At 43.0% G+C, this 26914-nt stretch overlaps 3 protein-coding genes across 9 annotated transcripts in view; 1 reads left to right on the top strand and 2 right to left on the bottom strand.

The window, feature by feature from the left end:
• Positions 1 to 12484, bottom strand: part of aadat (aminoadipate aminotransferase) — a 26590-nt gene extending 14106 nt beyond the window's left edge. Inside the window, exons 1-7 of one of the 5 annotated variants that reach the window (XM_079811048.1) lie at positions 12473 to 12484; positions 11710 to 11777; positions 5290 to 5414; positions 4723 to 4891; positions 2878 to 3010; positions 889 to 963; positions 576 to 785 (exon numbers count right to left, since the gene is read on the bottom strand). In XM_079811048.1, the coding sequence (XP_079667174.1) occupies positions 576 to 785; positions 889 to 963; positions 2878 to 3010; positions 4723 to 4891; positions 5290 to 5356 (654 nt within the window). In that variant the 5' untranslated portion in view covers positions 5357 to 5414; positions 11710 to 11777; positions 12473 to 12484. Of the gene's footprint in view, positions 1 to 575; positions 786 to 888; positions 964 to 2877; positions 3011 to 4722; positions 4892 to 5289; positions 5415 to 11499; positions 11778 to 12472 lie in introns of those variants that run through there. The other 4 variants (XM_079811049.1, XM_079811051.1, XM_079811050.1 and 1 more) reach the window with 4 other exon arrangements.
• ino80b (INO80 complex subunit B) lies at positions 12091 to 26416 on the top strand. 2 transcript variants are annotated; one of them, XM_079811054.1, is made up of 6 exons: positions 12091 to 12413; positions 13009 to 13201; positions 17343 to 17500; positions 17589 to 17761; positions 22379 to 23288; positions 25376 to 26416. In XM_079811054.1, exons 1-5 carry the CDS (start codon positions 12371 to 12373, stop codon positions 22841 to 22843), a joined length of 1032 nt encoding a protein of 343 aa, XP_079667180.1. In that variant the 5' UTR covers positions 12091 to 12370; the 3' UTR covers positions 22844 to 23288; positions 25376 to 26416. The 2 variants fall into 2 exon arrangements, with proteins under 2 accessions (XP_079667180.1, XP_079667181.1); XM_079811055.1 differs by having other exon boundaries at positions 12105 to 12413; positions 22379 to 23107.
• Positions 26416 to 26914, bottom strand: part of intu (inturned planar cell polarity protein) — a 39493-nt gene continuing 38994 nt past the window's right edge. The window contains exon 16 of one of the 2 annotated variants that reach the window (XM_079811046.1): positions 26416 to 26914. In XM_079811046.1, coding sequence (XP_079667172.1) covers positions 26803 to 26914 — 112 coding nt within the window. In that variant the 3' untranslated portion in view covers positions 26416 to 26802. The other variant, XM_079811047.1, reaches the window with a different exon arrangement.

The following is a 26914-nucleotide window of genomic DNA, read 5'->3' as shown; positions in this document are numbered from 1 at the left end:
ATTATGTTGTTTATATGACACAAGATCTCGTTATCACGAGAAAATTATGTTGTTTATATGACACAAGATCTCGTTATTACGAGAAAATTAGGTCGTTTATATGACACAAGATCTCTTTATTACAAGAAAATTATGTTGTTTATATGACACAAGATCTCGTAATTACGAGAAAATTATGTCGTTTTTATGACACAAGATCTCGTTATTACGAGAAAATTATGTTGTTTATATGACACAAGATCTCGTTATTACGAGAAAATTATGTCGTTTATATGACACAAGATCTCTTTATTACAAGAAAATTAAGTTGTTTATATGACACAAGATCTCGTTATTACGAGAAAAGATGTTGTTAAAACGACATAAGATCTCGTTTTTACTACATAATTGAGTGGAAAAATAATATGTAGCCTATGTGGCAGCAATGCGTCACCGTATTAAATAAACACATAACAAAACGAGTTGTGCGGTGTCCCCACCACTTTTCAAAGCAAAGTTACGCCACTGTAAAATAATAATACTACATGTATCGTCCTTCTCTGTACGTGCGCACTGAGGAAATAAGCACTGCTTACTTCATAGACTTCCTGTTTCCTCTCATAAGTCATGGATGCTCCTGTGGGATTGCCTCCGTTGGGGATGGTGTACAGGACTCTGGGTGCGGTACAGCCGGGCTTCCGTGCGTCGTCCGGGTCCCAGCGGGCCAGAACCCTCCCGAGGTCTTCTGGGATCATGCCATGCTGATCGCTCCGCACATTAAGGATGTGGCAGCCCAGCGGCTGCAGCTGTTGACGAAATAGTTGGCAATAATTACCATGAAAACATTCTCCTCAATGTTCACCAGAGATCAAACAGGGTTGATGGGAAATGTGGTCCAGTTGTCCTTACGGCTGCCAGCGTTCCTGAGTAAGTGGGAGCGTCAAGGAGGACGCTGTCTCCGGGATTCACAAGCATCTCAAATATCTGATGAACAGAGTGAAGAGGAATTTTATTATATAGCGAATTGTGGAGAAATCACTGTAATCTCAAAAAAGCCATAAAGCCATGATGATCCAAATAGGCCCGCTCATTATGAGAATGAAAAAAGACCAAAAAAAAGAGCAAATGTGAGAAAAACCACAGCAAACGTTTCAGTCACATGACCTGATTCAGCACTAAAGGTCGTGTTGACCTGTTTTTTTGTCTTTTTCACCCTTATAATGTGCCAGACTTTTCACAGCTTTCATCCTTAATTATGGCACATACTCCAGTATGCACATCACTAATAATATCAAGCATAACTCTCAGTTTGCAAACATCAGGAACCGACTGAATGTTTCACCACAAGAGCATTTATTAGGGACAGTGTCATTATAGTTTGAATTAGCTTATATTCTCCATTTTCATTTATTTAAAGTTTTAGTAATTTGGTTTGGTATTTTTGTCATTTTTATTCTTTTTTTATTTTTATATACCTATGTATTTTAATTTTCAGCTTATATATACACACACACACACACACACACACACACCTATCAGGCACAACATTATGACCACTGACAGGTGAAGTGAATAACACTGATGATCTCTTCATCATGGCTCCTGTTAGTGGGTGGGATATATTAGGCAGCAAGTGAATATTTGGTCCTCAAAGTGTCAAAAAACTATCAAAAGTGCTCCAAGGAAGGACCAGTGGAGAACCGGCCACAGGGTCATGGGCGGCCGAGGCTCATTGATGCACGTGTGGAGTGAAGGCTGGCCCATGTGATGATCAAACAGACGAGCTACTGCAGCTCAAACTGCTCAAGAAGTTAATGCTGGTTCTGATAGAAAGGTGTCAGAATACACAGAGCATCTCAGTTTGTTGTGTATGGGGCGGCACAGCTGCAGACCAGTCAGGGAGCCCATGCTGACCCCTGACCTCCGCTGAAAGCATCCACAGTGGCACGTGAGCATCAGAACTGGACCACAGAGCAATGGAAGAAGGGCCTGGTCTGATGAATAATGTTTTCTTCTACATCTCGTGGATGGCCGGGTGTGTGTGCGTGGCTTACCTGGGGAACACATGGCACCAGGTGCACTATGGGAAGAAGGCGAGCCGGCGGAGGCAGTGATGCTTTGGGCAATGTTCTGCTGGGAAACCTTGGGTCCTCCAGCCATGTGGATGTTACTTTGACACGTACCACCTTCCTAAGCATTGATGAGACCATGTACACCCTTTAATGGAAACGGTATTCCCTGGTGGCTGTGGCTCTTTCAGCAGATAATGTGCCGCCACAAAGCACAAATGCTTCAGGAATGGTTTGAGGAGCACGAGTTTGAGGTGTTGACTTGGCCTCCAAATTCCCCAGATCTCAATCCAATCGAGCATTTCTGGGATGTGCTGAACAAACAAGTCTGATCCATGGAGGCCCCACCTCGTAACTTACAGGACTTTAAGGATCTGCTGCTAACATCTTGGTACCAGATACCACAGCACACCTTCAGGGGTCTAGTGGAGTCCATGCCTCAACGGGTCAAGGGGGACCAACACAATATTACGACATAATGTTATGCCTGATGGGTGTTTGTATGTATATATACTTTTATTTGAGTAACATTCATTTTATTTTTAAGTAATAAAACAGTTTTTAATGGTTTTAATTTACATTTATGTACTTAGCAGAAACTTTTATCTTAACTTACATTGGATTCAAGGCAAACATTTGATCAGTTCTTGCTGATCCCTGGGAATTGAAGGAAGGCTTAGTTAACCATAACAACCCTGAGCTTATTATTACTGACCATGAATAGCACTGTACAATGCTCACTATCTGTCTGATTCGGCCCAGATTACCTCATGTGGTGTGTCAGTGGTGTGTATGAGGTGTGTATGAGATGTGTATGAGGTGGGCGTACTTTGCAGAGGCCCTCCTGACTGCCGGTGGTGACACACATGTCCATCTGTCCTCTCTCTGGACTGAAGCCGGCGGTGGGAGGATTGTGGAGGCTTTTCTGAAGATCCTTCATCCATGAGACCAGCTCTGGAATACTAGGAGCGCACACACACACACACACACACACACACACACACACACACACACACACACACACACACACACACACACACACACACACACACACAAGCCAATGAAGCAATAGCAGTGCTTACACATTGTAATCCATTATTGACTACAAATGACATGATATGCAACGTAATCGATTAGATTACACATTTTATGTGATGTAAACATAAACTCCCGACTTCTAAGATCATCTAACGGTGTCACGTAAATTAGTGTTTATATACACTCACCTAAAGGATTATTAGGAACACCTGTTCAATTTCTCATTAATGCAATTATCTAATCAACCAATCACATGGCAGTTGCTTCAATGCATTTAGGGGTGTGGTCCTGGTCAAGACAATCTCCTGAACTCCAAACTGAATGTCAGAATGGGAAAGAAAGGAGATTTAAGCTATTTTAAACGTGGCATGGTTGTTGGTGCCAGATGGGCCGGTCTGAGTATTTCACAATCTGCTCAGTTACTGGGATTTTCACCCACAACCATTTCTAGGGTTTACAAAGAATGGTGTGAAAAGGGAAAAACATCCAGTATGCAGCAGTCCTGTGGGCGAAAATGCCTTGTTGATGCTAGAGGTCAGAGGAGAATGGGCCGACTGATTCAAGCTGATAGAAGAGCAACTTTGACTGAAATAACCACTCGTTACAACCGAGGTCTGCAGCAAAGCATTTGTGAAGCCACAACACGCACAACCTTGAGGCGGATGGGCTACAACAGCAGAAGACCCCACCGGGTACCACTCATCTCCACTACAAATAGGAAAAAGAGGCGACAATTTGCACGAGCTCACCAAAATTGGACAGATGAAGACTGGAGAAATGTTGCCTGGTCTGATGAGTCTCGATTTCTGTTGAGACATTCAGATGTTAGAGTCAGAATTTGGTGTAAACAGAATGAGAACATGGATCCATCATGCCTTGTTACCACTGTGCAGGCTGCTGGTGGTGGTGTAATGGTGTGGGGGATGTTTTCTTGGCACACTTTAGGCCCCTTAGTGCCAATTGGGCATCGTTTAAATGCCACGGCCGACCTGAGCATTGTTTCTGACCATGTCCATCCCTTTATGAGCACCATGTCCCCATCCTCTGATGGCTACTTCCAGCAGGATAATGCACCGTCACAAAGTTCCAATCATTTCAAATTGGTTTCTTGAACATGACAATGAGTTCACTGGACTAAAATGGCCCCCACAGTCACCAGATCTCAACCCAATAGAGCATCTTTGGGATGTGGTGGAACGGGAGCTTCGTGCCCTGGATGTGCATCCCACAAATCTCCATCAACTGCAAGATGCTCTCCTATCAATATGGGCCAACATTTCTAAAGAATGCTTTCAGCACCTTGTTGAATCAATGCCACGTAGAATTAAGGCAGTTCTGAAGGCGAAAGAGGGTCAAACACAGTATTAGTGTGTGTTCCTAATAATCCTTTAGGTGAGTGTATACACTGTATATAAATGGTAGGCATTTTTAGAAAGAAAAATTAGGGGGAGTTGATAAATTATAAATAACTGTTTGAATAATGTTTGGGGTGTGAGAGGTCCCAGCAGGTTCAAATCCCGGACGAGACCCCAATTTTTTTCCCCATTAATGTAATCCACAAAAAAGTATTTTGTTTATTTTTGGGATCAGATTACATGTAATCCGTTCCACTGAGCAATAGTGTAGTGTTTGATACCCAGCTGAGCCGGAGTACTGCAGCGCCCTCTTCATCAGCGTCTCATCCAACACCACATCAGCTCCTCCCTTCACTTTAATGGTGGCCGACTGGAACGGGAAGGTGTTGGGATTGGGAGCTCCTCCGGCCAGAGAGATCAGAGATGGAGGAGATCGCTGCTGCAGCTCAGCTGGGTCATAATAATGACAACATAAATGAGGCCGTGGCACGGTTTATGAGGTCAAGTCATCTTTATTTCTACAATACAGACTGTTTCAAAGCAGCTTAAATGATTAATGATGCAAACATCATCATATATGAGACACATTCTGCTGTGAAGCAGCTCTACAGAAGATGACAGTGTCATGATTCAGCTCAATAACTGTATAAAGCTCATCAATTATGAAGTGAGTTCAATTGTACTGAAGACATGATCTGATAGTCAGTACATGTTTCGTCCTCATCCGATAGAGTCAGTGCAGTCAAATCAATAATATCACTGAACATTCAGTGGCTTTTAACTAAGATCATCTCAGTCAGGCAGTTCATATCAATAAACAGTAATATAATAATAAAGATAAGACTCACTCAGTAAGCGAATAGCCGATGGCTTTCTTGCTGCGCTCACAGCTGTCAGAAAGCGAGCGTAGTTCATGCTTCTGATGGGATGGAGGACATTTTTTTTTAAACAGACCAGGCAAAGAAAAGTCCATCTGTACAAGAGTTTGTTACAAAAAACAAGTTGCATAATTTGGGACGTTTAATGGGATTATCCACATTTAACTGGATCGAATAATATAAAAGAAACGATTGCTGTCAAAACGAATAATAGCGATTTATTGCATCTAACATAAAAGTCTGTTTATACAACATATATACACCGATCAGGCATAACATTATGACACAGGTTAACACTGATGATCTCTTCATCACGGCTCCTGTTAGTGGGTGGGATATATTGGGCAGCAAGTGAACATTTTGAGGATTTGAGTGAGTTTCACAAGGGCCAAATTGTGATGGCTAGATGACTGGGTCAGAGCATCTCCAAAACTGCAGCTCTTGTGGGGTGTTCCCGGTCTGCAGTGATCAGTGTCTATCAAAAGTGCTCCAAGGAAGGACCAGTGGAGAACCGGCCACAGGGTCATGAAGGACCAGTGGAGAACCGGCCACAGGGTCATGGAGGACCAGTGGAGAACTGGCCACAGGGTCATGAAGGACCAGTGGAGAACCGGCCACAGGGTCATGAAGGAACAGTGGAGAACCGGCCACAGGGTCATGAAGGACCAGTGGAGAACCGGCCACAGGGTCATGGAGGACCAGTGGAGAACCGGCCACAGGGTCATGAAGGAACAGTGGAGAACCGGCCACAGGGTCATGGAGGACCAGTGGAGAACCGGCCACAGGGTCATGAAGGAACAGTGGAGAACCGGCCACAGGGTCATGGAGGACCAGTGGAGAACCGGCCACAGGGTCATGGAGGACCAGTGGAGAACCGGCCACAGGGTCATGAAGGACCAGTGGAGAACCGGCCACAGGGTCATGGAGGACCAGTGGAGAACTGGCCACAGGGTCATGAAGGACCAGTGGAGAACCGGCCACAGGGTCATGAAGGAACAGTGGAGAACCGGCCACAGGGTCATGAAGGACCAGTGGAGAACCGGCCACAGGGTCATGGAGGACCAGTGGAGAACCGGCCACAGGGTCATGAAGGAACAGTGGAGAACCGGCCACAGGGTCATGGAGGACCAGTGGAGAACCGGCCACAGGGTCATGAAGGACCAGTGGAGAACCGGCCACAGGGTCATGAAGGAACAGTGGAGAACCGGCCACAGGGTCATGGAGGACCAGTGGAGAACCGGCCACAGGGTCATGAAGGAACAGTGGAGAACCGGCCACAGGGTCATGGAGGACCAGTGGAGAACCGGCCACAGGGTCATGAAGGACCAGTGGAGAACCGGCCACAGGGTCATGAAGGACCAGTGGAGAACCGGCCACAGGGTCATGAAGGACCAGTGGAGAACCGGCCACAGGGTCATGAAGGACCAGTGGAGAACCGGCCACAGGGTCATGAAGGACCAGTGGAGAACCGGCCACAGGGTCATGGAGGACCAGTGGAGAACCGGCCACAGGGTCATGGAGGACCAGTGGAGAACCGGCCACAGGGTCATGAAGGACCAGTGGAGAACCGGCCACAGGGTCATGAAGGACCAGTGGAGAACCGGCCACAGGGTCATGAAGGAACAGTGGAGAACCGGCCACAGGGTCATGAAGGAACAGTGGAGAAACGGCCACAGGGTCATGAAGGACCAGTGGAGAACCGGTCACAGGGTCATGAAGGAACAGTGGAGAACCGGTCACAGGGTCATGAAGGAACAGTGGAGAACCGGCCACAGGGTCATGAAGGACCAGTGGAGAACCGGTCACAGGGTCATGAAGGAACAGTGGAGAACCGGCCACAGGGTCATGAAGGACCAGTGGAGAACCGGCCACAGGGTCATGAAGGACCAGTGGAGAACCGGTCACAGGGTCATGAAGGAACAGTGGTGAACCGGCCACAGGGTCATGGAGGACCAGTGGAGAACCGGCCACAGGGTCATGAAGGACCAGTGGAGAACCGGCCACAGGGTCATGAAGGACCAGTAGAGAACCGGCCACAGGGTCATGAAGGACCAGTGGAGAACCGGTCACAGGGTCATGAAGGAACAGTGGTGAACCGGCCACAGGGTCATGGAGGACCAGTGGAGAACCGGCCACAGGGTCATGAAGGACCAGTGGAGAACCGGCCACAGGGTCATGAAGGACCAGTGGAGAACCGGCCACAGGGTCATGAAGGACCAGTGGAGAACCGGCCACAGGGTCATGAAGGACCAGTGGAGAACTGGTCACAGGGTCATGAAGGACCAGTGGAGAAACGGCCACAGGGTCATGAAGGAGCAGTGGAGAACCGGTCACAGGGTCATGAAGGACCAGTGGAGAACCGGCCACAGGGTCATGAAGGACCAGTGGAGAACCGGCCACAGGGTCATGAAGGAACAGTGGAGAACCGGCCACAGGGTCATGAAGGAACAGTGGAGAACCGGCCACAGGGTCATGAAGGAGCAGTGGAGAACCGGTCACAGGGTCATGAAGGACCAGTGGAGAACCGGCCACAGGGTCATGAAGGACCAGTGGAGAACCGGCCACAGGGTCATGAAGGACCAGTGGAGAACCGGCCACAGGGTCATGAAGGACCAGTGGAGAACCGGCCACAGGGTCATGAAGGACCAGTGGAGAACCGGCCACAGGGTCATGAAGGACCAGTGGAGAACCGGCCACAGGGTCATGAAGGACCAGTGGAGAACCGGCCACAGGGTCATGAAGGACCAGTGGAGAACCGGTCACAGGGTCATGAAGGAACAGTGGTGAACCGGCCACAGGGTCATGGAGGACCAGTGGAGAACCGGCCACAGGGTCATGAAGGACCAGTGGAGAACCGGCCACAGGGTCATGAAGGAACAGTGGAGAACCGGCCACAGGGTCATGGAGGACCAGTGGAGAACCGGCCACAGGGTCATGAAGGACCAGTGGAGAACCGGCCACAGGGTCATGAAGGAACAGTGGAGAACCGGCCACAGGGTCATGGAGGACCAGTGGAGAACTGGCCACAGGGTCATGAAGGACCAGTGGAGAACCGGCCACAGGGTCATGAAGGAACAGTGGAGAACCGGCCACAGGGTCATGAAGGACCAGTGGAGAACCGGCCACAGGGTCATGGAGGACCAGTGGAGAACCGGCCACAGGGTCATGAAGGAACAGTGGAGAACCGGCCACAGGGTCATGGAGGACCAGTGGAGAACCGGCCACAGGGTCATGAAGGACCAGTGGAGAACCGGCCACAGGGTCATGAAGGAACAGTGGAGAACCGGCCACAGGGTCATGGAGGACCAGTGGAGAACCGGCCACAGGGTCATGAAGGAACAGTGGAGAACCGGCCACAGGGTCATGGAGGACCAGTGGAGAACCGGCCACAGGGTCATGAAGGACCAGTGGAGAACCGGCCACAGGGTCATGAAGGACCAGTGGAGAACCGGCCACAGGGTCATGAAGGACCAGTGGAGAACCGGCCACAGGGTCATGAAGGACCAGTGGAGAACCGGCCACAGGGTCATGAAGGACCAGTGGAGAACCGGCCACAGGGTCATGGAGGACCAGTGGAGAACCGGCCACAGGGTCATGGAGGACCAGTGGAGAACCGGCCACAGGGTCATGAAGGACCAGTGGAGAACCGGCCACAGGGTCATGAAGGACCAGTGGAGAACCGGCCACAGGGTCATGAAGGAACAGTGGAGAACCGGCCACAGGGTCATGAAGGAACAGTGGAGAAACGGCCACAGGGTCATGAAGGACCAGTGGAGAACCGGTCACAGGGTCATGAAGGAACAGTGGAGAACCGGTCACAGGGTCATGAAGGAACAGTGGAGAACCGGCCACAGGGTCATGAAGGACCAGTGGAGAACCGGTCACAGGGTCATGAAGGAACAGTGGAGAACCGGCCACAGGGTCATGAAGGACCAGTGGAGAACCGGCCACAGGGTCATGAAGGACCAGTGGAGAACCGGTCACAGGGTCATGAAGGAACAGTGGTGAACCGGCCACAGGGTCATGGAGGACCAGTGGAGAACCGGCCACAGGGTCATGAAGGACCAGTGGAGAACCGGCCACAGGGTCATGAAGGACCAGTAGAGAACCGGCCACAGGGTCATGAAGGACCAGTGGAGAACCGGTCACAGGGTCATGAAGGAACAGTGGTGAACCGGCCACAGGGTCATGGAGGACCAGTGGAGAACCGGCCACAGGGTCATGAAGGACCAGTGGAGAACCGGCCACAGGGTCATGAAGGACCAGTGGAGAACCGGCCACAGGGTCATGAAGGACCAGTGGAGAACCGGCCACAGGGTCATGAAGGACCAGTGGAGAACTGGTCACAGGGTCATGAAGGACCAGTGGAGAAACGGCCACAGGGTCATGAAGGAGCAGTGGAGAACCGGTCACAGGGTCATGAAGGACCAGTGGAGAACCGGCCACAGGGTCATGAAGGACCAGTGGAGAACCGGCCACAGGGTCATGAAGGAACAGTGGAGAACCGGCCACAGGGTCATGAAGGAACAGTGGAGAACCGGCCACAGGGTCATGAAGGAGCAGTGGAGAACCGGTCACAGGGTCATGAAGGACCAGTGGAGAACCGGCCACAGGGTCATGAAGGACCAGTGGAGAACCGGCCACAGGGTCATGAAGGACCAGTGGAGAACCGGCCACAGGGTCATGAAGGACCAGTGGAGAACCGGCCACAGGGTCATGAAGGACCAGTGGAGAACCGGCCACAGGGTCATGAAGGACCAGTGGAGAACCGGCCACAGGGTCATGAAGGACCAGTGGAGAACCGGCCACAGGGTCATGAAGGACCAGTGGAGAACCGGTCACAGGGTCATGAAGGAACAGTGGTGAACCGGCCACAGGGTCATGGAGGACCAGTGGAGAACCGGCCACAGGGTCATGAAGGACCAGTGGAGAACCGGCCACAGGGTCATGAAGGAACAGTGGAGAACCGGCCACAGGGTCATGGAGGACCAGTGGAGAACCGGCCACAGGGTCATGAAGGACCAGTGGAGAACCGGCCACAGGGTCATGAAGGAACAGTGGTGAACCGGCCACAGGGTCATGAAGGACCAGTGGAGAACCGGCCACAGGGTCATGAAGGACCAGTGGAGAACCGGCCACAGGGTCATGAAGGAACAGTGGTGAACCGGCCACAGGGTGATGGAGGAACAGTGGAGAACCGGCCACAGGGTGATGGAGGAACAGTGGAGAACCGGCCACAGGGTGATGGAGGAACAGTGGTGAACCGGCCACAGGGTCATGAAGGACCAGTGGAGAACCGGTCACAGGGTCATGAAGGAACAGTGGTGAACCGGCCACAGGGTCATGAAGGACCAGTGGAGAACCGGCCACAGGGTCATGAAGGACCAGTGGAGAACCGGCGACAGGGTCATGGGCGGCCAAGGCTCATTGATGCACGTGTGGAGCGAAGGCTGGCCCGTGTGATGATCAAACAGACGAGCTACTGGAGCTCAAACTGCTCAAGAAGTTAATGCTGGTTCTGATAGAAAGGTGTCAGAATACACAGAGCATCTCAGTTTGTTGTGTATGGGGCGGCACAGCCGCAGATCAGTCAGGTGCCGATGGTGATCATGATGTTATGCCAGATTGGTGTATGTATGTGTGTGTAATGTACATATATAAATATAATACATACACACACATACGGTAGTATAAACACAAACGTTTGTTATATGTAATTCATTGATTCAACAGCCCTAGAAGAAACTAATCTAGCAATGCAATCATTTAGACATGTGAAGTGTAAAAGCCCAATAACTGAACCTTGTTAAGAGATTAATTGGTTCCAAATTATTTAATAAATAAAAATAAAAATGTGAATGAATAGAAAAATAAAGCACTTTATTGTGCAACAAAAAAGCATGCAAGGAACATACACATAAATCTGCCTTGTGTAATAAACAATAGGGGTGAATTCAGGGGGATTGGGACACTTTTCCCCAAGTCATCTCAATGGCATCCCAGAATTCATCCCTACACACTGATGATCCCATTCTGATTATGAAATGTTAAGCTAACGTGAAATTGATTTCTTGTGCAACAGGTTTAACACCGGGTGCATTTTAAATTCACTCCTGGGTTAAAATCTCGATCTCTTTTAAATGTCGAAGAGACAAATATATTCACGGAAAACAAACTGACATGCTCGTGCACGGCTGAAAGTTCAACTGCAGACGTCAACAGCGAGGATCAAACCCACAGGGCACGAGCGTGCAAATAAACCACGCGCAAATCAACACGATCACCATTCACACAAATAAACACACAATACGAATCATCCGAACTTCAAGCTTTGTAAAACGACGCACATTTTACAATCTGCAAGCGTAACCTTTAAAGCACATTACTGACCCGTAACTTCCCGTGCCGCTGACCGACTCCCGCAAAGCTTTCTGGTCCGTGTAGTTTCCTTTGAGACACTGTCAAAAAACAGTGGGACAAAGTAGTAGTGTGGGGATTTTGGACAGGTCCGACACTTTGGTGCTTCCTTTAGCGAACAGTAACACACGGTAATCACAAACGTCCAATAGTAAGATGCGTTGAGAAAACTAACAGGTAGCAAATTACATCGCCATTGCCCGTTACACCGAAATCACACACCAAGAGTCAAAACATGAGAATTATGCTGCGTTCACATAATAGTAATAACAATACAAATCACATCTACTGTCCTGCAACAGAGTACATTTGTGACGAAACTGACGATATGTAGAAACAACCTAAGCAGCGAGCGAGCGAACTACATTACCCACAATGCTTTGCCACTCGGAAGCACAATACATTTGTAAACACAATGCTAGAATGCTAAGGGAGAAAGAAAGGCTTAGCTATATTGCTATCGTATCATAGTTGTTATTTCGTTTAAATACCGGAGGTAGATTTAGTTTATTTAACAGAATTAACGGATAGTTTGCACAGAAATTAGCTCGTTTGCGTTAGTCTGATCGACCATATATGTATTCAGTATGTTTATTGTGCTGATTAATTAAGCTCAAACTCGTTTTACGTGTCCATGGGGAAAAGAAAAGACATGATTCACCCCAGATTTCTCGCTGGTAAGTCTCATTTAATGCTCTTGTAGAGGTGAGAGTATTATAATTGAGTGTTTCTTTACCCACGTGTCTTCTTGAGTGTTAAAAACATGTTAATTAAAGGGATAGTTCACCCAAAAATGAAAATTATCCCATGATTTACTCACCTTCAAGCCATCCTGGGTGTGTATGACTTTCTTCTTTCAGCCAAACAGAATCAGAGTTATATTAAACAACAAATATGTCCTGGCTCTTCCCAGCTTTATAATGGGAGTGAATGGGGGATGAGATTTTGAAGCCAAAAAAAGTGCATCCATACGGCTCCAGTGGGATATTAAATGTATATTTTTCTTACAAAAATAGTACTTTTATGGATGGATGCACTTTTTTTGGGCTTCAAAATCTTGTGTACCATTATAAAGCTGGGAAGAGCCAGGATATTTGTAATATAACTCTGATTGTGTTTGGGTGAAAGAAGAAAGTCATACACCTAGGATGGCTTAAGGGTCAGTAAAGGATGGGATGATTTTCATTTTTGGGTGAACTATTAATTTATTCCTGCGTTTCTAATCAACTAAATGACATCTGAACGTGCGGTTGTTTGATGTTTGTTCTTCAGGAAACGGGGATGATTATAACCTCCACAAGAAGAAACACAAAAAGCACAAGAAGCACAAGAAGAAGCATCATCGGGATGACGGACACAGTTTCTCCTCTGAAGCTCTGGAGTCGGACTCCGGGATGCTGGTGCTCAAACCTCCGCAACTCAAGCTCAAGATCAAACTCGGAGGTCAAACTCTGGGCACCAAGAGGTCAGTGATCTTACCAACAATACGTTAGGCTGAGACTAAACATGAGCCTTTTGTTTGGATCCCTTTAGGGAATGGTTTTAAATTATGATAGAAAAGAGAAGCATTAAAATGTTGCACATATTCGATCAAAACTGCTTTTGAACAACCTGTTGCACACAATCTACTCTACTACATGCCTTCTGAGCTTTTATTATAATTGTAAAAATAACCATTCAGGTTGTGATGCATAAATCTTTCATGGTTTTTAAACATAAATAAAGTAAGCATAAGAATAACTGTTATAATGTTATTAACATTTCAAGGGGAACATTTACTGGACTGAAGCAACTTAGGTTGACTTGATTATCCAGACATTATTTATTAATTTTAGAAAAATCATGTTTAAATGTGAGTATGAAATATGATACAACAGAAACTGTATATTAACTCATTTTGCATTTCTTTAGACAACAAAATTACAATTAAAAATGTTACACAACACCTTCAACTGGAAAAGATCAGATGACAGAATTACAGATAAGATTACATCATTACTTTTATTATTTAATATTGTTTTCGCACTCCCTTACTTGTGGTATTTACTAACATGCTAGAAAATAATTGTACATAATATCTGTGCATATTTGTTTTTTGTTAATTTTTGTTCCAGAATGAAAAAAATAAATTGTTGCGCATATTCTCTAAGGCACAATATGTACGATTTTTTTTATTAAAATATCCAAAAACCACTAGAACAGTTATATATTTTGTTGACCTGTGTACCTGCATTATCCCAGATGTTTCCAAGAATGTTTAAATCCAGAGAAATAAGCGATTTTAACCAGGACATCGCCCATCAATGACATCATACCCGCGTTACCCTCGATTTCCGGCTTTATTTTGTAGAAAGCATGGAAACACCAAAGACACTTTAATACATGATGTGTCTTATTAGATGGGTGAGCAACTGTACATTCATGGACAGAAAACTAACCATTGTTATACAGCTCAACAGCTTAAATCTCGTCCGAGTATCATGTTTTAGCATTATAACACACTTTCAACACTCAAATGTGTGTGATATGATAAAACATATGAAGAAAAGCTCTCGAGCCGTGTGTCGCGCTCAGAGGTGGACAGTAACTAAGAACATTTACTTGAGTACTGTACTTAAGTACACTTTTTGAGTATCTGTACATTACTTGAGTATTATGTTTTCTGGAAACGTATTACTTTAACTTCACTACATTTGAAAGACAAATATCGTACTTTTTACTCCACTACATTTCTATCAAGGTCCTCAACGTCGAAAGTCGTTTCTGTAGCAGCTTTACAAGTCAGTGGATTATTATTTATTTTTATTTTTAAAAGGTTTTTCAGTAATCACTCTTGTAGGGTCATGTGAAGTTTCCCAAAAAAATGTGAACACTTTTCAGTTTATAGCAAAATGGAAGAAGACGGTTCCTCGGCACAGTGTGTGCACCCTTGGCCATACTTAGAAAGTAAGTTTCAGTTTTCTGAAAAGATTAGTTTAGTTGGCATACACTTGATGCATGTCTCAAAATGTTCAAAAATGTAAATGTCTGGGAGAAAGAGAAGAGTAAACAGTTGGGAGAATATCGGATGTGTATCAGTGTATTGGATCCGTGCATTTGGCCTTAAAGTGACAGCAGCTTTGTAACTTTTATACAAGTATTGAAATTAATTTAAGGTAGTCGTATGCTAGCATGTCGGATGGAGCATCACTGACTGGCTTAAACCACCATGGTGGCATAATGTGCATTTATACAACAATAATAAAAATGCATTGACATAAAAAATGAAATTTACTTTTGATACTTAAGTACTTTTAAAAACAGGTATTTCTGTACTTTTACTTAAGTAAAAATCAGTTTTTACAACTTTCACTTGTAACAGAGTAATATTTGACCAGCAGTGATGCCAGTAACGCGTTACTTAGTAACGCGTTACTCTAATTTGACCACTTTTTCCAGTAACGAGTAATCTAACGCGTTACTATTTCCAAACCAGTAATCAGATTAAAGTAACTTATCCAAGTCCCTGTGAGTTACTTTTTTTTGTCATTTTCCTTAGTAAAAATATATATTTTTGCTTTCTTGTTTAGTCTCAGCAGGGGTTTTCCTGCATAGAGAATTACGAAGCGGCCGCCTCCGTCAAATTTCTTGCCGCCTCCGTCTGTCGACAAAACTCAAGACAGGCAGTCACTTGCTCAGATTAGGCATGTCGTGATAATTAAATAATCATCAGAAATATATATTGTCACATTATCTTTCAGCAATCATTATTAGAATATTATTATTTGCTAGTAGCCTACAAAGTCATCTAAAGCCATTCCATAGCTGAATGTCTTTCCTCCGCTGCTCTGTCATTCTCCGTTCAGCAAAACTGCGCGTCGCGTTCGGTTCCAGTCAGCAGCTGCACGGTAAAGCTCACTCCATATGATATATTCCCGTTATAATACTTGATATGTTGATAAAATAATTTATCTTCCTGGAGTTCATCTAGCGGTTTCTGAAAGATGTTGTGCTCGCTACTCAGGTGACAACACAAGGACTATTAATTAGCATCACACGCACAATAACCAGAATTAAAAACTGTGAAGAAACAAATAATCAGTGAATGTTTGGACCGATATAGGCTACATAGTAGACTAGGATTTGTGGGCTCAACGCTCATCTTCTCTTTATGCCGTGAACTCTTCAATGTGCACTCGCGCTGCACTGCGCCCTCTGACTCCATGTTGCTTTAAGCGCATCATTCTGCACCCGGGATGCGCATAAGCGCTTTGTTGCCGCTCTGTTTTGAAGCGTTTCATATATTTTCATAGTTTTGTGCACTTAAAGATTATTAAAAAATATATTGTTCTCACGGATCGATCATATATTTGTTGTCCCTTTACAGAGCTGCGCATTACGTTTACAATAAAATATAAATCTTGTAATTTTATATTATTTGTGTAGGCCCATATCATTATTTACATTCATATATAAATTAAAAATGTTTTTCATAAATGTATTTAATAAGAACACAAAGTAATTTGTACCTTTTTCATTAACATGTTTAGTGTTTTATGTTTAGTGTTGGCAAAAACGGTTGTCATTTTTATGTTGAGGCTGCAGAGGTGTTGTTGGCAACTGATGAATGTAACTAATAAAGTAACTTGTAATCTAACTTAGTTACTTTTAAAATCAAGTAATCTGTAAAGTAACTTAGTTACTTTTAAAATCAAGTAATCTGTAAAGTAACTAAGTTACTTTTTCAAAGTAACTGTGGCAACACTGTTGACCAGTGGTACTTTTACTCAAGTAATGAAGTTGTGTACTTTGTCCACCTCTGGTCGCGCTCGTCTCTCATTAGCAATCGCTCCAGCGCCTCGTTCCGCTCCCGCCCTGCTTTATACTACAGTAATGTTCATAACTCTTTAGTACATTAGCTCATCTATGAATATGATTCCTAAACGAGTCCCGTAGGATTGTTTTCCACCGGCTGCAGAGGTGAAGACAACAACTCCCATGATTCCACGAAATCCAGGCGTCATCAAGCCACGCCTTTGGTTTGAGTAAGGGGCAAAAAATGACACATTATCCCTTTAAATAGACAAAGCAAATAGAAGTGCTTAAATGTGCAACAGAAAGTGCTCAAACATATAATAGATTTAATGTGCAACTGGTTTAACAAGGTGTTTTTAATTCATTTCTTCTCCAGTAAATGTTTTATTTCCCCTAATGCATGTTTGAATGCTCATCTCAGCCAATCAGATGTTTGCTTTTGGTCAGCAATAAAAGAGGATGAGACTTTTTATATCATATTATCAATATATTTACAGTATATCAACTCACATTAAGTGTCACTGTCTTACTGAACTCATGGAGTGATAACAGAACTCTTAATTAAGATATTAATGTCACAAATTAATACGTGTTTTTCTCTTTACATTGGTTTGTTCTTGCTATAAATGAACTGTGCACCCCAAAAAATAAACATATTATAGACAAAATAGTTTCACTAAAAATATGAATATAGTTTGGAACAAAAATGCCAAGTAAATGATTATTTGTAAAGTGTAGACTGGACGGGTCACCCACAGTTTTCAGGTTGAGTTGATGAAGTGTAATGTCAGGTGGTGTGTGTGTTTGTGCAGTGTGCCCACGTTCACAGTGATCCCGGACTCGCTGCGCTCAGTGTCGCCTCTGAACGTAGAGACGGATGAAGATGGCGATGAGGATGAGGAAGATGACGACTCTGATGATGACGTGCCGTCAGAGGGCGTTCCCATAGAGCAGTACAGAGCCTGGCTGGGTGAGGGGGAGTTTGAATATGCAACATTGAGCCGAATATAGAGCAAAAGCAGGCCGTGTTAATGTGCACATGTGTGTGTAATGGCCAGATGAGGACAGTAACCTGGACCCGTCTCCCCTGCCGGACATGGACACGGACTCGCTGCTGGGCGGCCCGATGGACGAGGAGGAGCGCTGGCTGGACGCGCTGGAGAAGGGAGAGCTGGATGATAACGGAGAGCTGAAGAAAGAGATCGATGAGTCTCTGCTCACGGCCAGACAGGTGCTGTATAAAAACACATCTGACCAATGGGAATTAGTATACAAAATGAGGGTTCCTACACAGATTCCAGACTTCTGTGTGTATTTTTCTGACCATATTAAAAGGGTTAGTTCACACAAAAATTATTTACTCACCCTCAAGCCATCCTAGGTGTTTATGACATTCAGACGAATACAATCAGAGTTATATTAAAAATATCCTGACTCTTCCCAGCTTTATAATGGCAGTCCAAGCTTTGAAGCCCATAAAAGTGCATCTATCCACCATATAACTGCTCCACACGGCTCCGGGGGTTAATAAAGGCCTTCTGAAGCGAATCGATGTGTTTTTGTTAGAAAAATATCCAAATTTAACAAATGTGTTAAGTATGCTTCCAGCAGTCCACTTTCCGTATTGAACTCGTGGAGAAAGTGTAACGCCTCTCACAGTTCAAAACGCTTACGCTACGTCCAACGTCATCGTTGCGCCAGTTACATTTTACAAGTTGAATACAGACGGCGGTCTAGTGGAAGCTATATATTTTACTTTATAAAGTTTTAAATATGGATATTTTTCTTACACAAACGCGCCACTTCGCTTCAGAAGGCCTTTATTAACACTCCAGAGCTGTGTGGAGCAGTTATATGATGGATAGATGCACTTTTATGGACTTCAAAAACGAACCAACAATTCACTGCCATTATAAAGCTTGGATTCGCCATGACATTTTTAATTCAACTCTGATTGTATTCGTGTGAAAGAAGAAAGTCATATACACCTAGAATGACTTGAGGGCGAGTAAATCATGGGCTAACACTTTCATTTTTGGGTGAACGAACCCTTTAATATCTGATAAATGACATAAAAAACATATGTTACATTGCTATGTTATATGAATATTGTAGCTAGGTACTGTAGCCCATACAAATCCATTAAACAGTTTTATTAAAACTGCAAAATAATCCCCCAAAAAACTGGATTATGTTTGATACGCTTTCACTGACTGGGAACATTTTACATTCGTTTTATAATAATATGGTCACTCATTGCATTTATTTAGAAAATATTATTTTTAAAATGATTTCATTTTCAGTATCATAATGTTTGCTATACTATAAACTTACTGATGAAATAATTTATTATCAGGCATTATTACTCCATACAAGTCCTCGCACATAAAATATTCACCCATATAGCATTATATTCAATATTTATTTAGTACAGTCATCTGTAAATAATCACGCAGTGCAAATTCTCTCACGTTCACAAAAAAACTATATTTTGCCAAACAAAATAGTATGGAAACACATTTTTTCATACTTATCCAGACCTGGAAAGACTAAAATAAAATCCCATACTGCATAGGAACCCTGTAAATAAAACAAAAACACACAATCCAAGTATAGTATTTTTGTTCTTGTTTTTTTGGAAGAAATTATTGTTTTTATTCAGCATGGATGCATTCAATTGATCAAAAGTGACGTTACGTTAACAGATTACAAGTAACTTGAGTTATGTAATCGGATTACTTTGTTTCAAGTAACTAGTAAAGTAACGCATTACTTTTAAATTTACAACAATATCGGAGTTACCTTTTTAAATAAGTAATGCAAGTTCCTTGTTTTCCCAAGTGTTGACTGACGGCTCTTGTCCTTGTGTTGAGAGAAATCAAGAGTGCAGAGGCGCTGTGTGTGTGTGAACATGATGCTGGTTTTAGTTCTGGACACTCATCTCACGTGTACAAAAACAGATTAAGTGTTCCTCCAAATGATTAAAAACAGCGAAATGCTAACTCAGAATATAATGTAAACCTGCAATAATTAAATACGTTGAGTACATAGGCGTAATTTACGGGTGGGACGGGTGGGACATGTCCCCACCACTTTTTGCCAGGCTCGATATTGTCCCCACCACTTTTTAAAAGTAATTGAAAAATAGATTACGGAAGGTGTGTATTAAAGCAAAAGCACGATCTACAAATCGTAATACATTCATTTAACAAATTTTTCCGACGGTCAGAAGCTTTTTTTTCCATTACAGATTTTTGCAAAACTTTTGTCATATTTAATAGTCGATAAAAAAATATTGCGAAATGACAGCGTTTCCATTAACTGATGTTATGCGACTAAAACATTTTTTTTCCTCACGTGATAAGCCATTCCAAAAATTATGCCGCGTATGTTTTTAGGTTTATGTATATCCCAGCCACCGCACGCCATTATTTTTACTGGAAGGAGACGCGCGTGTTATTCAAGCACTGATGGCAAGGAAAGCCCCTTATACTTGAGCGGCACATACGAGGTGTTTCTCTCTCTTATCTGCTTCAAGGTCTTGATAAATTGTGGCATTTTATATTCTATTGTTTTTTTTTATGAGTTTAATAAAGAACTCGTCTTCTTTCCAAACATACCGCGCCATCTGTAAAGAATGATCAACTTTTACGCCAGGTTATTGTGACGCATTGCTGCCAGCTGCCAAATAGGCTACAGAGATGAGCAAAATGTTACAAATTGCATGGTGGTAACTCAAAGTTTTACCACTTCGTTACGGGTAACAGGTGCCATGGACCGCTCATGTTAGCATCAGTGGCATAACCGGTGCACAAATATCATAACTCTATAATAGGCCTACAGTAATATATTGTATGCTATATTGTAATAGCTACATATATTCTAGAAATGTATTAAAAAGAAAGACGCTTTCAGCCTTAGCCTACTCAAAGGTCGCAGAAACAGGCCGGTGGGTTCGTTACGCACGTCAATCCAGTTCTTATTTTGGTTCTTATGTATTAAATATACAGGCCATTCATTTATGAAACCTTGATCAAAATTAAAATACAATTTATAGAAAACGAAATTCACTTTAAAGAAATGATTTCTGCAAAACAACACTCAATAGAAATCATGTCTGACCCCACTCCATGCCGACGAAAGCACCCGCGAATTCTTTAATATTTTTCATTGTTGCATTTTTTTTTACCACTTTGTTATTTTGGCTCGGAATTTCGTTTGCTGGAAATATGAACTGAATTTATAAATTACATTTGAAATGAAAAACTTTTTGTTTAATAAACAAAATCATTTTTTAAGCGTTTGGAGTGGAGTAGGCTACATGCAAAACGTAGCCTATTTAGATTCACAGTTATGTTTAAATATTAGCCTATTATATTATTGTTTTAATTTTTATATGTTGATGATGAAAAGTGAATTGTATTTTAATTTTTATCAAGGTTTCATAAACTAATTGCCTGTAGCCTATATTTAATACATCGGAAGCAAAATAAGAACGCCGGGAATGCATTGAACCCACTGTTTCCGCGGCCGTTGAGTAAGGCTGAAAGCGTCTTTCTTTTTAATACATTTCTAGAATGTCTTAATTACAGTAGGACTTATAGATAGTTATGATATTTGTGGCTGCACCGGGGTCCGTCATTACAAGGTTAAAGTTACGCCACATGAGCGGTCCATGGCCACCTGCTCTGATAAATAAATTAATCAATAAATTAGGCTACAACAATTTCGTGCTATGGGCATTGCCACCGATACAGGCAGCGGATGAGATATTTTACGCTGAGCTTTTCAGACAAGTGTGACAAAGGCATGGGCTAAATAAATTCTCCAATATGGATACAGACATATATATACACACATCACTATACAACACATGTCCTTATTAGGAAAAAAAATATATGTCGTTTTAACAACATACAATCTCGTTATTACGAGAAAATGATGTCGTTTTTATGACATAAGATCTCGTTATTACTACATAGGCTAATTGAGTGAAAAAATAATATGCAGGCCTATGTGGCAGAAATGCGTCTCTTTATTAAATAAACACATAGCAAAACGAGTTGTTCGGTGTCCCGGTGTCCCCACCACTTTTCAAAGCAAAGTTACGCCACTGGTTGAGTAACACAAATGTATTTAATCTCACTTTATTAACCAGTGTCTTTGCTGCTGGTGATCCAATTCAGCCAAATACAAGCAAAAAGAACTTGAGATAAATATCACATATGCGTTTGAAGACTGGAGTAATGATGCTGAAATTTCAGCTTTGATCACAGGAATAAATTACAGTTTACTATATATTCACATTATAAATTGTAATAATATTTCCAAAATTGTTCTGTATTTAATCAAATAAATGCAGCCTTGCTGAGCAGAAGAGACTTCTTTAAAAACATAAAACAAATCATACCGACCATAGACTTTTGAACAGTAGTGTACAGAACAATTTTGGACATATTACAATTTATAATGTGAATATATAGTAAAATGTAATTTATTCCTGTGATCAAAGCTGAAATTTCAGCATCATTACTCCAGTCTTCAAACGCATATGTGATATTTATCTCAAGTCCTTTTTGCTTGTGTTTGGCTGAATTGGATCACCAGAAGCAAAGACACTGGTTAACAATGTGAGATTACTCAACATATTTAATTATTGCAGGTTTGCATAATATTTTGCAATTTTTATTCATTTGGAGGAACACTCAATCTGTTTTTGTACACGTGAGATGAGTGTCTAGAACTAAAACAAGCATCATGTTCACGTGCTATACAAAATATTAAGTTGAAAATGAACAGCTGTTTGAGTGAACTGTACCTTGACAAAGTGTCCTCTCTGTCCGAGCAGAAAGCCCTCTTACATAAGCAGCAGATCCAGCCATTACTGGAGCTTCCCATGGGATACAAAGAGAAGGAGCTGACGGCCGAGATGATGCAGAAACGCGAGGAGCGCGCCCGCAAAAGACGACTTCAGGCGGCCAAGAAAGCGGAGGAGAACAAGAACCAGACCATCGAGAGACTGACCAAGACCAGCAAGGCCAAGATCAAGAGCATGAGGGAGCGCAAGTCTAAACAGGCCCAGGTGCCCATGGTGAGGTACAGCAGTAACGCCCAGGGCGTGGCCGTTTCCTACCCCTCCGGCATCCCCGTCCCGGTGCCCGCAGCGGCGCCAGCGCCTCCTCCTGCTCCGGCCAGCTGCGGGGTGTCCGGCTGCTCCAACCTGAAGAAATACTCCTGCTCCAAGAGCGGGACGGCCCTCTGCAGCCTGGACTGCTACAGGAAGAACCTGATTCTGCTGGAGGGAGTCGCCTAAACCGTGTCTGTCCATACAATTATGTTGAACAAAAGATACAATTCTCAGAGTAATCAGTGTAAAATCATGCTGAAGTGTATTTATTTTGTGCATTCAAACCCACATAAAGTGCAATTCATGAAATCGTAACACTTTAGGGTCAGTTTGTTAACAGTAGTTTCAATGTTTTACTGCAGTTAATTTATAAATATACTATTGTTTATTGGTCTTTCATAATACATTAACAGAAATGTAAACAACTTGAACTGTTTAAAATGTATCGGCGTATGTAGAATAAGCAGTTTTCATTGTTAATTTTAAATATACCCAATGCAAATTTAAAGTGTTTTCCGAATTTCTTGTTTAGTTTTTTTTTTATTCAATGCGACTATAATAATAATACTTAAAGGAACACGCCACTATTTCTGAAAATAGGCTTATTTTCCAGCTCCTCTCGAGTTAAACTGTTGAGTTTTACTGTTTCTGAATCCATTCAGCCGATCTCCGTGTCGGGCGGTAGCGCTTTTAGCATAGCTTAGCATAGATCATTGAATCTAATTAGACCGTTAGCATCTCGCTCAAGGAGCTTTGTGCCGTCCCATACGCACAACGTCATAGAATGTCTCTGAACAGATTCACGCCCACTTATAGGGGAAAATAAACTAGACTTCCCATAGACTTCCATACAAAATAGCGGCACAAAACAACGTCCGTACACAGCCGGCAGGCTTGAATAACTTAAAGGGTTAGTTCACCCAAAAATGAAAATTCTGTCATTAATTACTCACCCTCATGTCGTTCGACACCCGTCAGACCTCCGTTCATCTTCAGAACACAAATGAAGATATTTTAGTGTAAATCTGATGGCTCTGAAAGGCCTCCATTGGCACAATGGCACGGTTCACTCTCAAGACCCTTAAAAGGCACTAAAGACGTCGTTACAAAGTCCATCTCACTACAGTGGCTCTACAATAACTTTATGAATCGGCGAGAATAGTTTTTGTGCGCAAAAAACCCTAAATAACGACTTATATAGTGATGACGATTTCAAAACACGGCCTCATGAAGCTTCGAAGCGTTATGAATCAGTGAGCCGAATCATGATTCGGATCGCGTGTCAAACTGCTGAAATTTGGCGATTCAAACCGCTGAATCGACTCACTGATTCATAACGCTTCGAAGCTTCATGAGGCCGTGTTTTTAAATCGTCATCACTATATAAGTCGTTATTTAGGGTTTTTTTACGCACAAAAACTATTCTCGTCATAAAGTTATTGTAGAACCACTGTAGTGAGATGGACTTTGTAACGACGTCTTTAGTGCCTTTTAAGGGTCTTGAGAGTGAACCGTGCCATTGAGCCAATGGAGGCCTTTCAGAGCCATCAGATTTACACTAAAATATCTTCATTTCTGTTCTGAAGATGAACGGAGGTCTTACAGGTGTCGAACGACATGAGGGTAAGTAATTAATGACAGAATTTTCATTTTTGGGTGAACTAACCCTTTAAGAAATCACTTACATGAACTAAACATAACATGTCACTAAACATGTTAAGGGATTATATGTCCAGCCGGCCTGCCATAGAGTGTGAAAGATACATCCACACTCTTCATTTGGTCAATTTGAAAAACATGTCCCTTCATTCTCCCAGCGTCAAATTGGTGTAACAACCCCACCCAGTGGCCAGAGGACATTTACTCGACCCTCATCGAGTCACCAGGTAAGCCAGTGAATGATTTAACTTCGTTTCTGAATCATGAAGTATGGATGATGCTAAATCAGGCTAGTTAACTATGGCTGGACAGAAAAGTGCACTCAGTACTCTAAATATAAAGACATAATATATACATTTAAAGATGTTTACTAGCAAAAACGAAGGAAAATCGTTCACTTGTTACACCAATTTATCGCTGGGAGAATGAAGGGACATGATTTTAAACTGACCAAATGAAGAGTGTGGATGTATCTTTCACACTCTATGGCAGGCCGGCTGGACATATAATCCCTTGACATGTTTAATATTGGTGATTTCTTAAGTTATTCAATCCTGCCGGCTGTGTACGGACGCTATTTTGTATTGAAGTCTATGGGAGTCTAGTTTATTTTCCCCTAAAAAGGGGCGTTGACGAAAGTAACAGTTAAGTTCCCGGATGTGGGTGCAGCAGCGCAATGATATTACGCAGCGCCTGAAAATAGTCCCCAGCGCTCTCTGTGTGAGCCGGTTGTCACGTTGGTTATGTTGTCGAAAGTTAGCCTATTTTCAGGCGCTGTGTAATATCATTGCGCCGCTGTACTCATGGGACGGCTCAAAGCTCTTGATTATTACGCAGGAATGAGAGAATAGTTCCTAGACATATCGGCCTAGAAAAATCACAACTTTTTATTTTCCGTCTGTCTTAGTACACGATGTAACTACAGAAGAGTCGAGTTTTAAATAGGAAAAATATCGACACTCTTTGGTCATTTTTTGAGCGAGATGCTAACGGTCTAATCAGATTCAATGCTCTATGCTAAGCTATGCTAAAAGTGCTACCGCCAAATCCAGAGATCAGCTGAATGGATTCAAAAACGGTAAAACTCAACTGTTTAACTTTAAAGGCCTTTGCACACTGAGTCTGATATTTTCGCATGCGTTTTTTCGTATTCGTGATCCAAAAATTTGTCACGCAGAGACCTTGCACACTTAGTCCGATGCGTATTAATGAATGCCTTACGCAAAACAATACAAAATGCCGTCTTAAAGTAGTAGGAATGATTTTTTTTTTGTCCTCTCTCTTCTTAAAAAGAGAAAAAGAAAGAGGAAATAATGGGTCCATCATCCACTCCTGCGATCGCGTAGAGAGGAAGGTGTGGCTCAGTTTGATGCTTTGCTAGCGATACTGGAGCCACATATTAAAGAGAAGACCACCAATTTCCGTGAATCAATTGATCCTGAACAGAGACTGGCAGTATGTCTAAGAGATCCGCGCACACACACACGGTTTACAGGGACTTGGTGTGCTATAATATAGCCGTGATATAATAATATTTGTAGTATTTTTGATACAATAATATTTGTATATATAATTGTAGGTATGAGCACTGGCGATTCATTCTCCAGCATTGCCGGCAGTTTTAGGTTGGGCATCAGCACTGTAGATGGGAAAAACGGATGCAAAAACGCAGAAAATCTAACCTTGTTCTGAATTTTTTTTTGACAGACGAAAGTATCGGAGGCAGTGTGCAAGTGTGATCGTCATAACGTAAGGTCGAATTTATTTTTTGACGTGCGAAAATTTCGCATGCAAATTTCGGACTTTTTATTTTCACAAAAAAAGTGCCGTGTTCTTTTAACTAAGAATTACAAATCATTTACAGAAAATTCATAAATCATGAGAATAAGTTTGTGTGAAAATACTTCACAAAGCTACTTTGAGCTCAGCGACATAATGGCAAGCAAACCTGTTTTAATGAAAATCCTTCTGGAAAACATTGTGAAAATAGTTTCATTGAATTTGAGTATAATAATGGTTTATAGCAACTTGATATGTGCCGAAACTATTGCTGAGCGGGGTTTATTTTTGTAAGAACACTGAAATAAAGCACACCTGAGGTAAATCTGCTGTCATTTATTTGATAAATGATGCACATTTGTTGGATGGACAATGTATTACAAAGTTTTAACTTATGAAGTTCCACACCTTAAATAAAATACAAAAACATTTCATGTGGTCATAAACCTCATTCCACTTGATCCGGCTCGGAAAAGCCCAGTGAAAAATCGCTTCGAGTGTTCGTGAGCCAGTGGCTTGTGAAATCTAGCATGGTTTGAGGTATCAAAGTTGTGCTTGTTCACCATTTCAGAAGCATTTGATCATCTGACCGGTTCATTGTTCTGCTTGTATTTAACGTCCGTGGTCCACGATGACACAGCAGTAGCAGAGAGTTCAGTCATACCTCAGGAAAGCTTCTCGTGCTGCATGACGGAGGACGCTGAAGGCTACACGGCCAAGCCGAAGGACAGCCGGAAGGCCATTTCCACAGGAGCTTCTGCCACGGAGTCATGGAAGCACACGTAAAACTCCTGAGGGACGGGTTCCAGAAGCATTCGC

Source organism: Gobio gobio, assembly GCF_949357685.1.
Source record: "Gobio gobio genome assembly, chromosome: 2".
NCBI lineage: Eukaryota > Metazoa > Chordata > Actinopteri > Cypriniformes > Gobionidae > Gobio > Gobio gobio.
This window is presented reverse-complemented; position numbering and strand designations above follow the sequence as displayed.

What these genes read in the sequence shown, in the direction of transcription:
- ino80b (XM_079811054.1), top strand. Translation starts at nt 12,371, where the DNA reads ATGGGGAAAAGAAAAGACATGATTCACCCCAGATTTCTCGCTG. An exon ending in CAAACTCTGGGCACCAAGAG is followed by an intron (nt 13,202 to 17,342) that starts GTCAGTGATCTT and finishes GTGTTTGTGCAG; the next exon opens with TGTGCCCACGTTCACAGTGA. An exon ending in GCAGTACAGAGCCTGGCTGG is followed by an intron (nt 17,501 to 17,588) that starts GTGAGGGGGAGT and finishes TGTAATGGCCAG; the next exon opens with ATGAGGACAGTAACCTGGAC.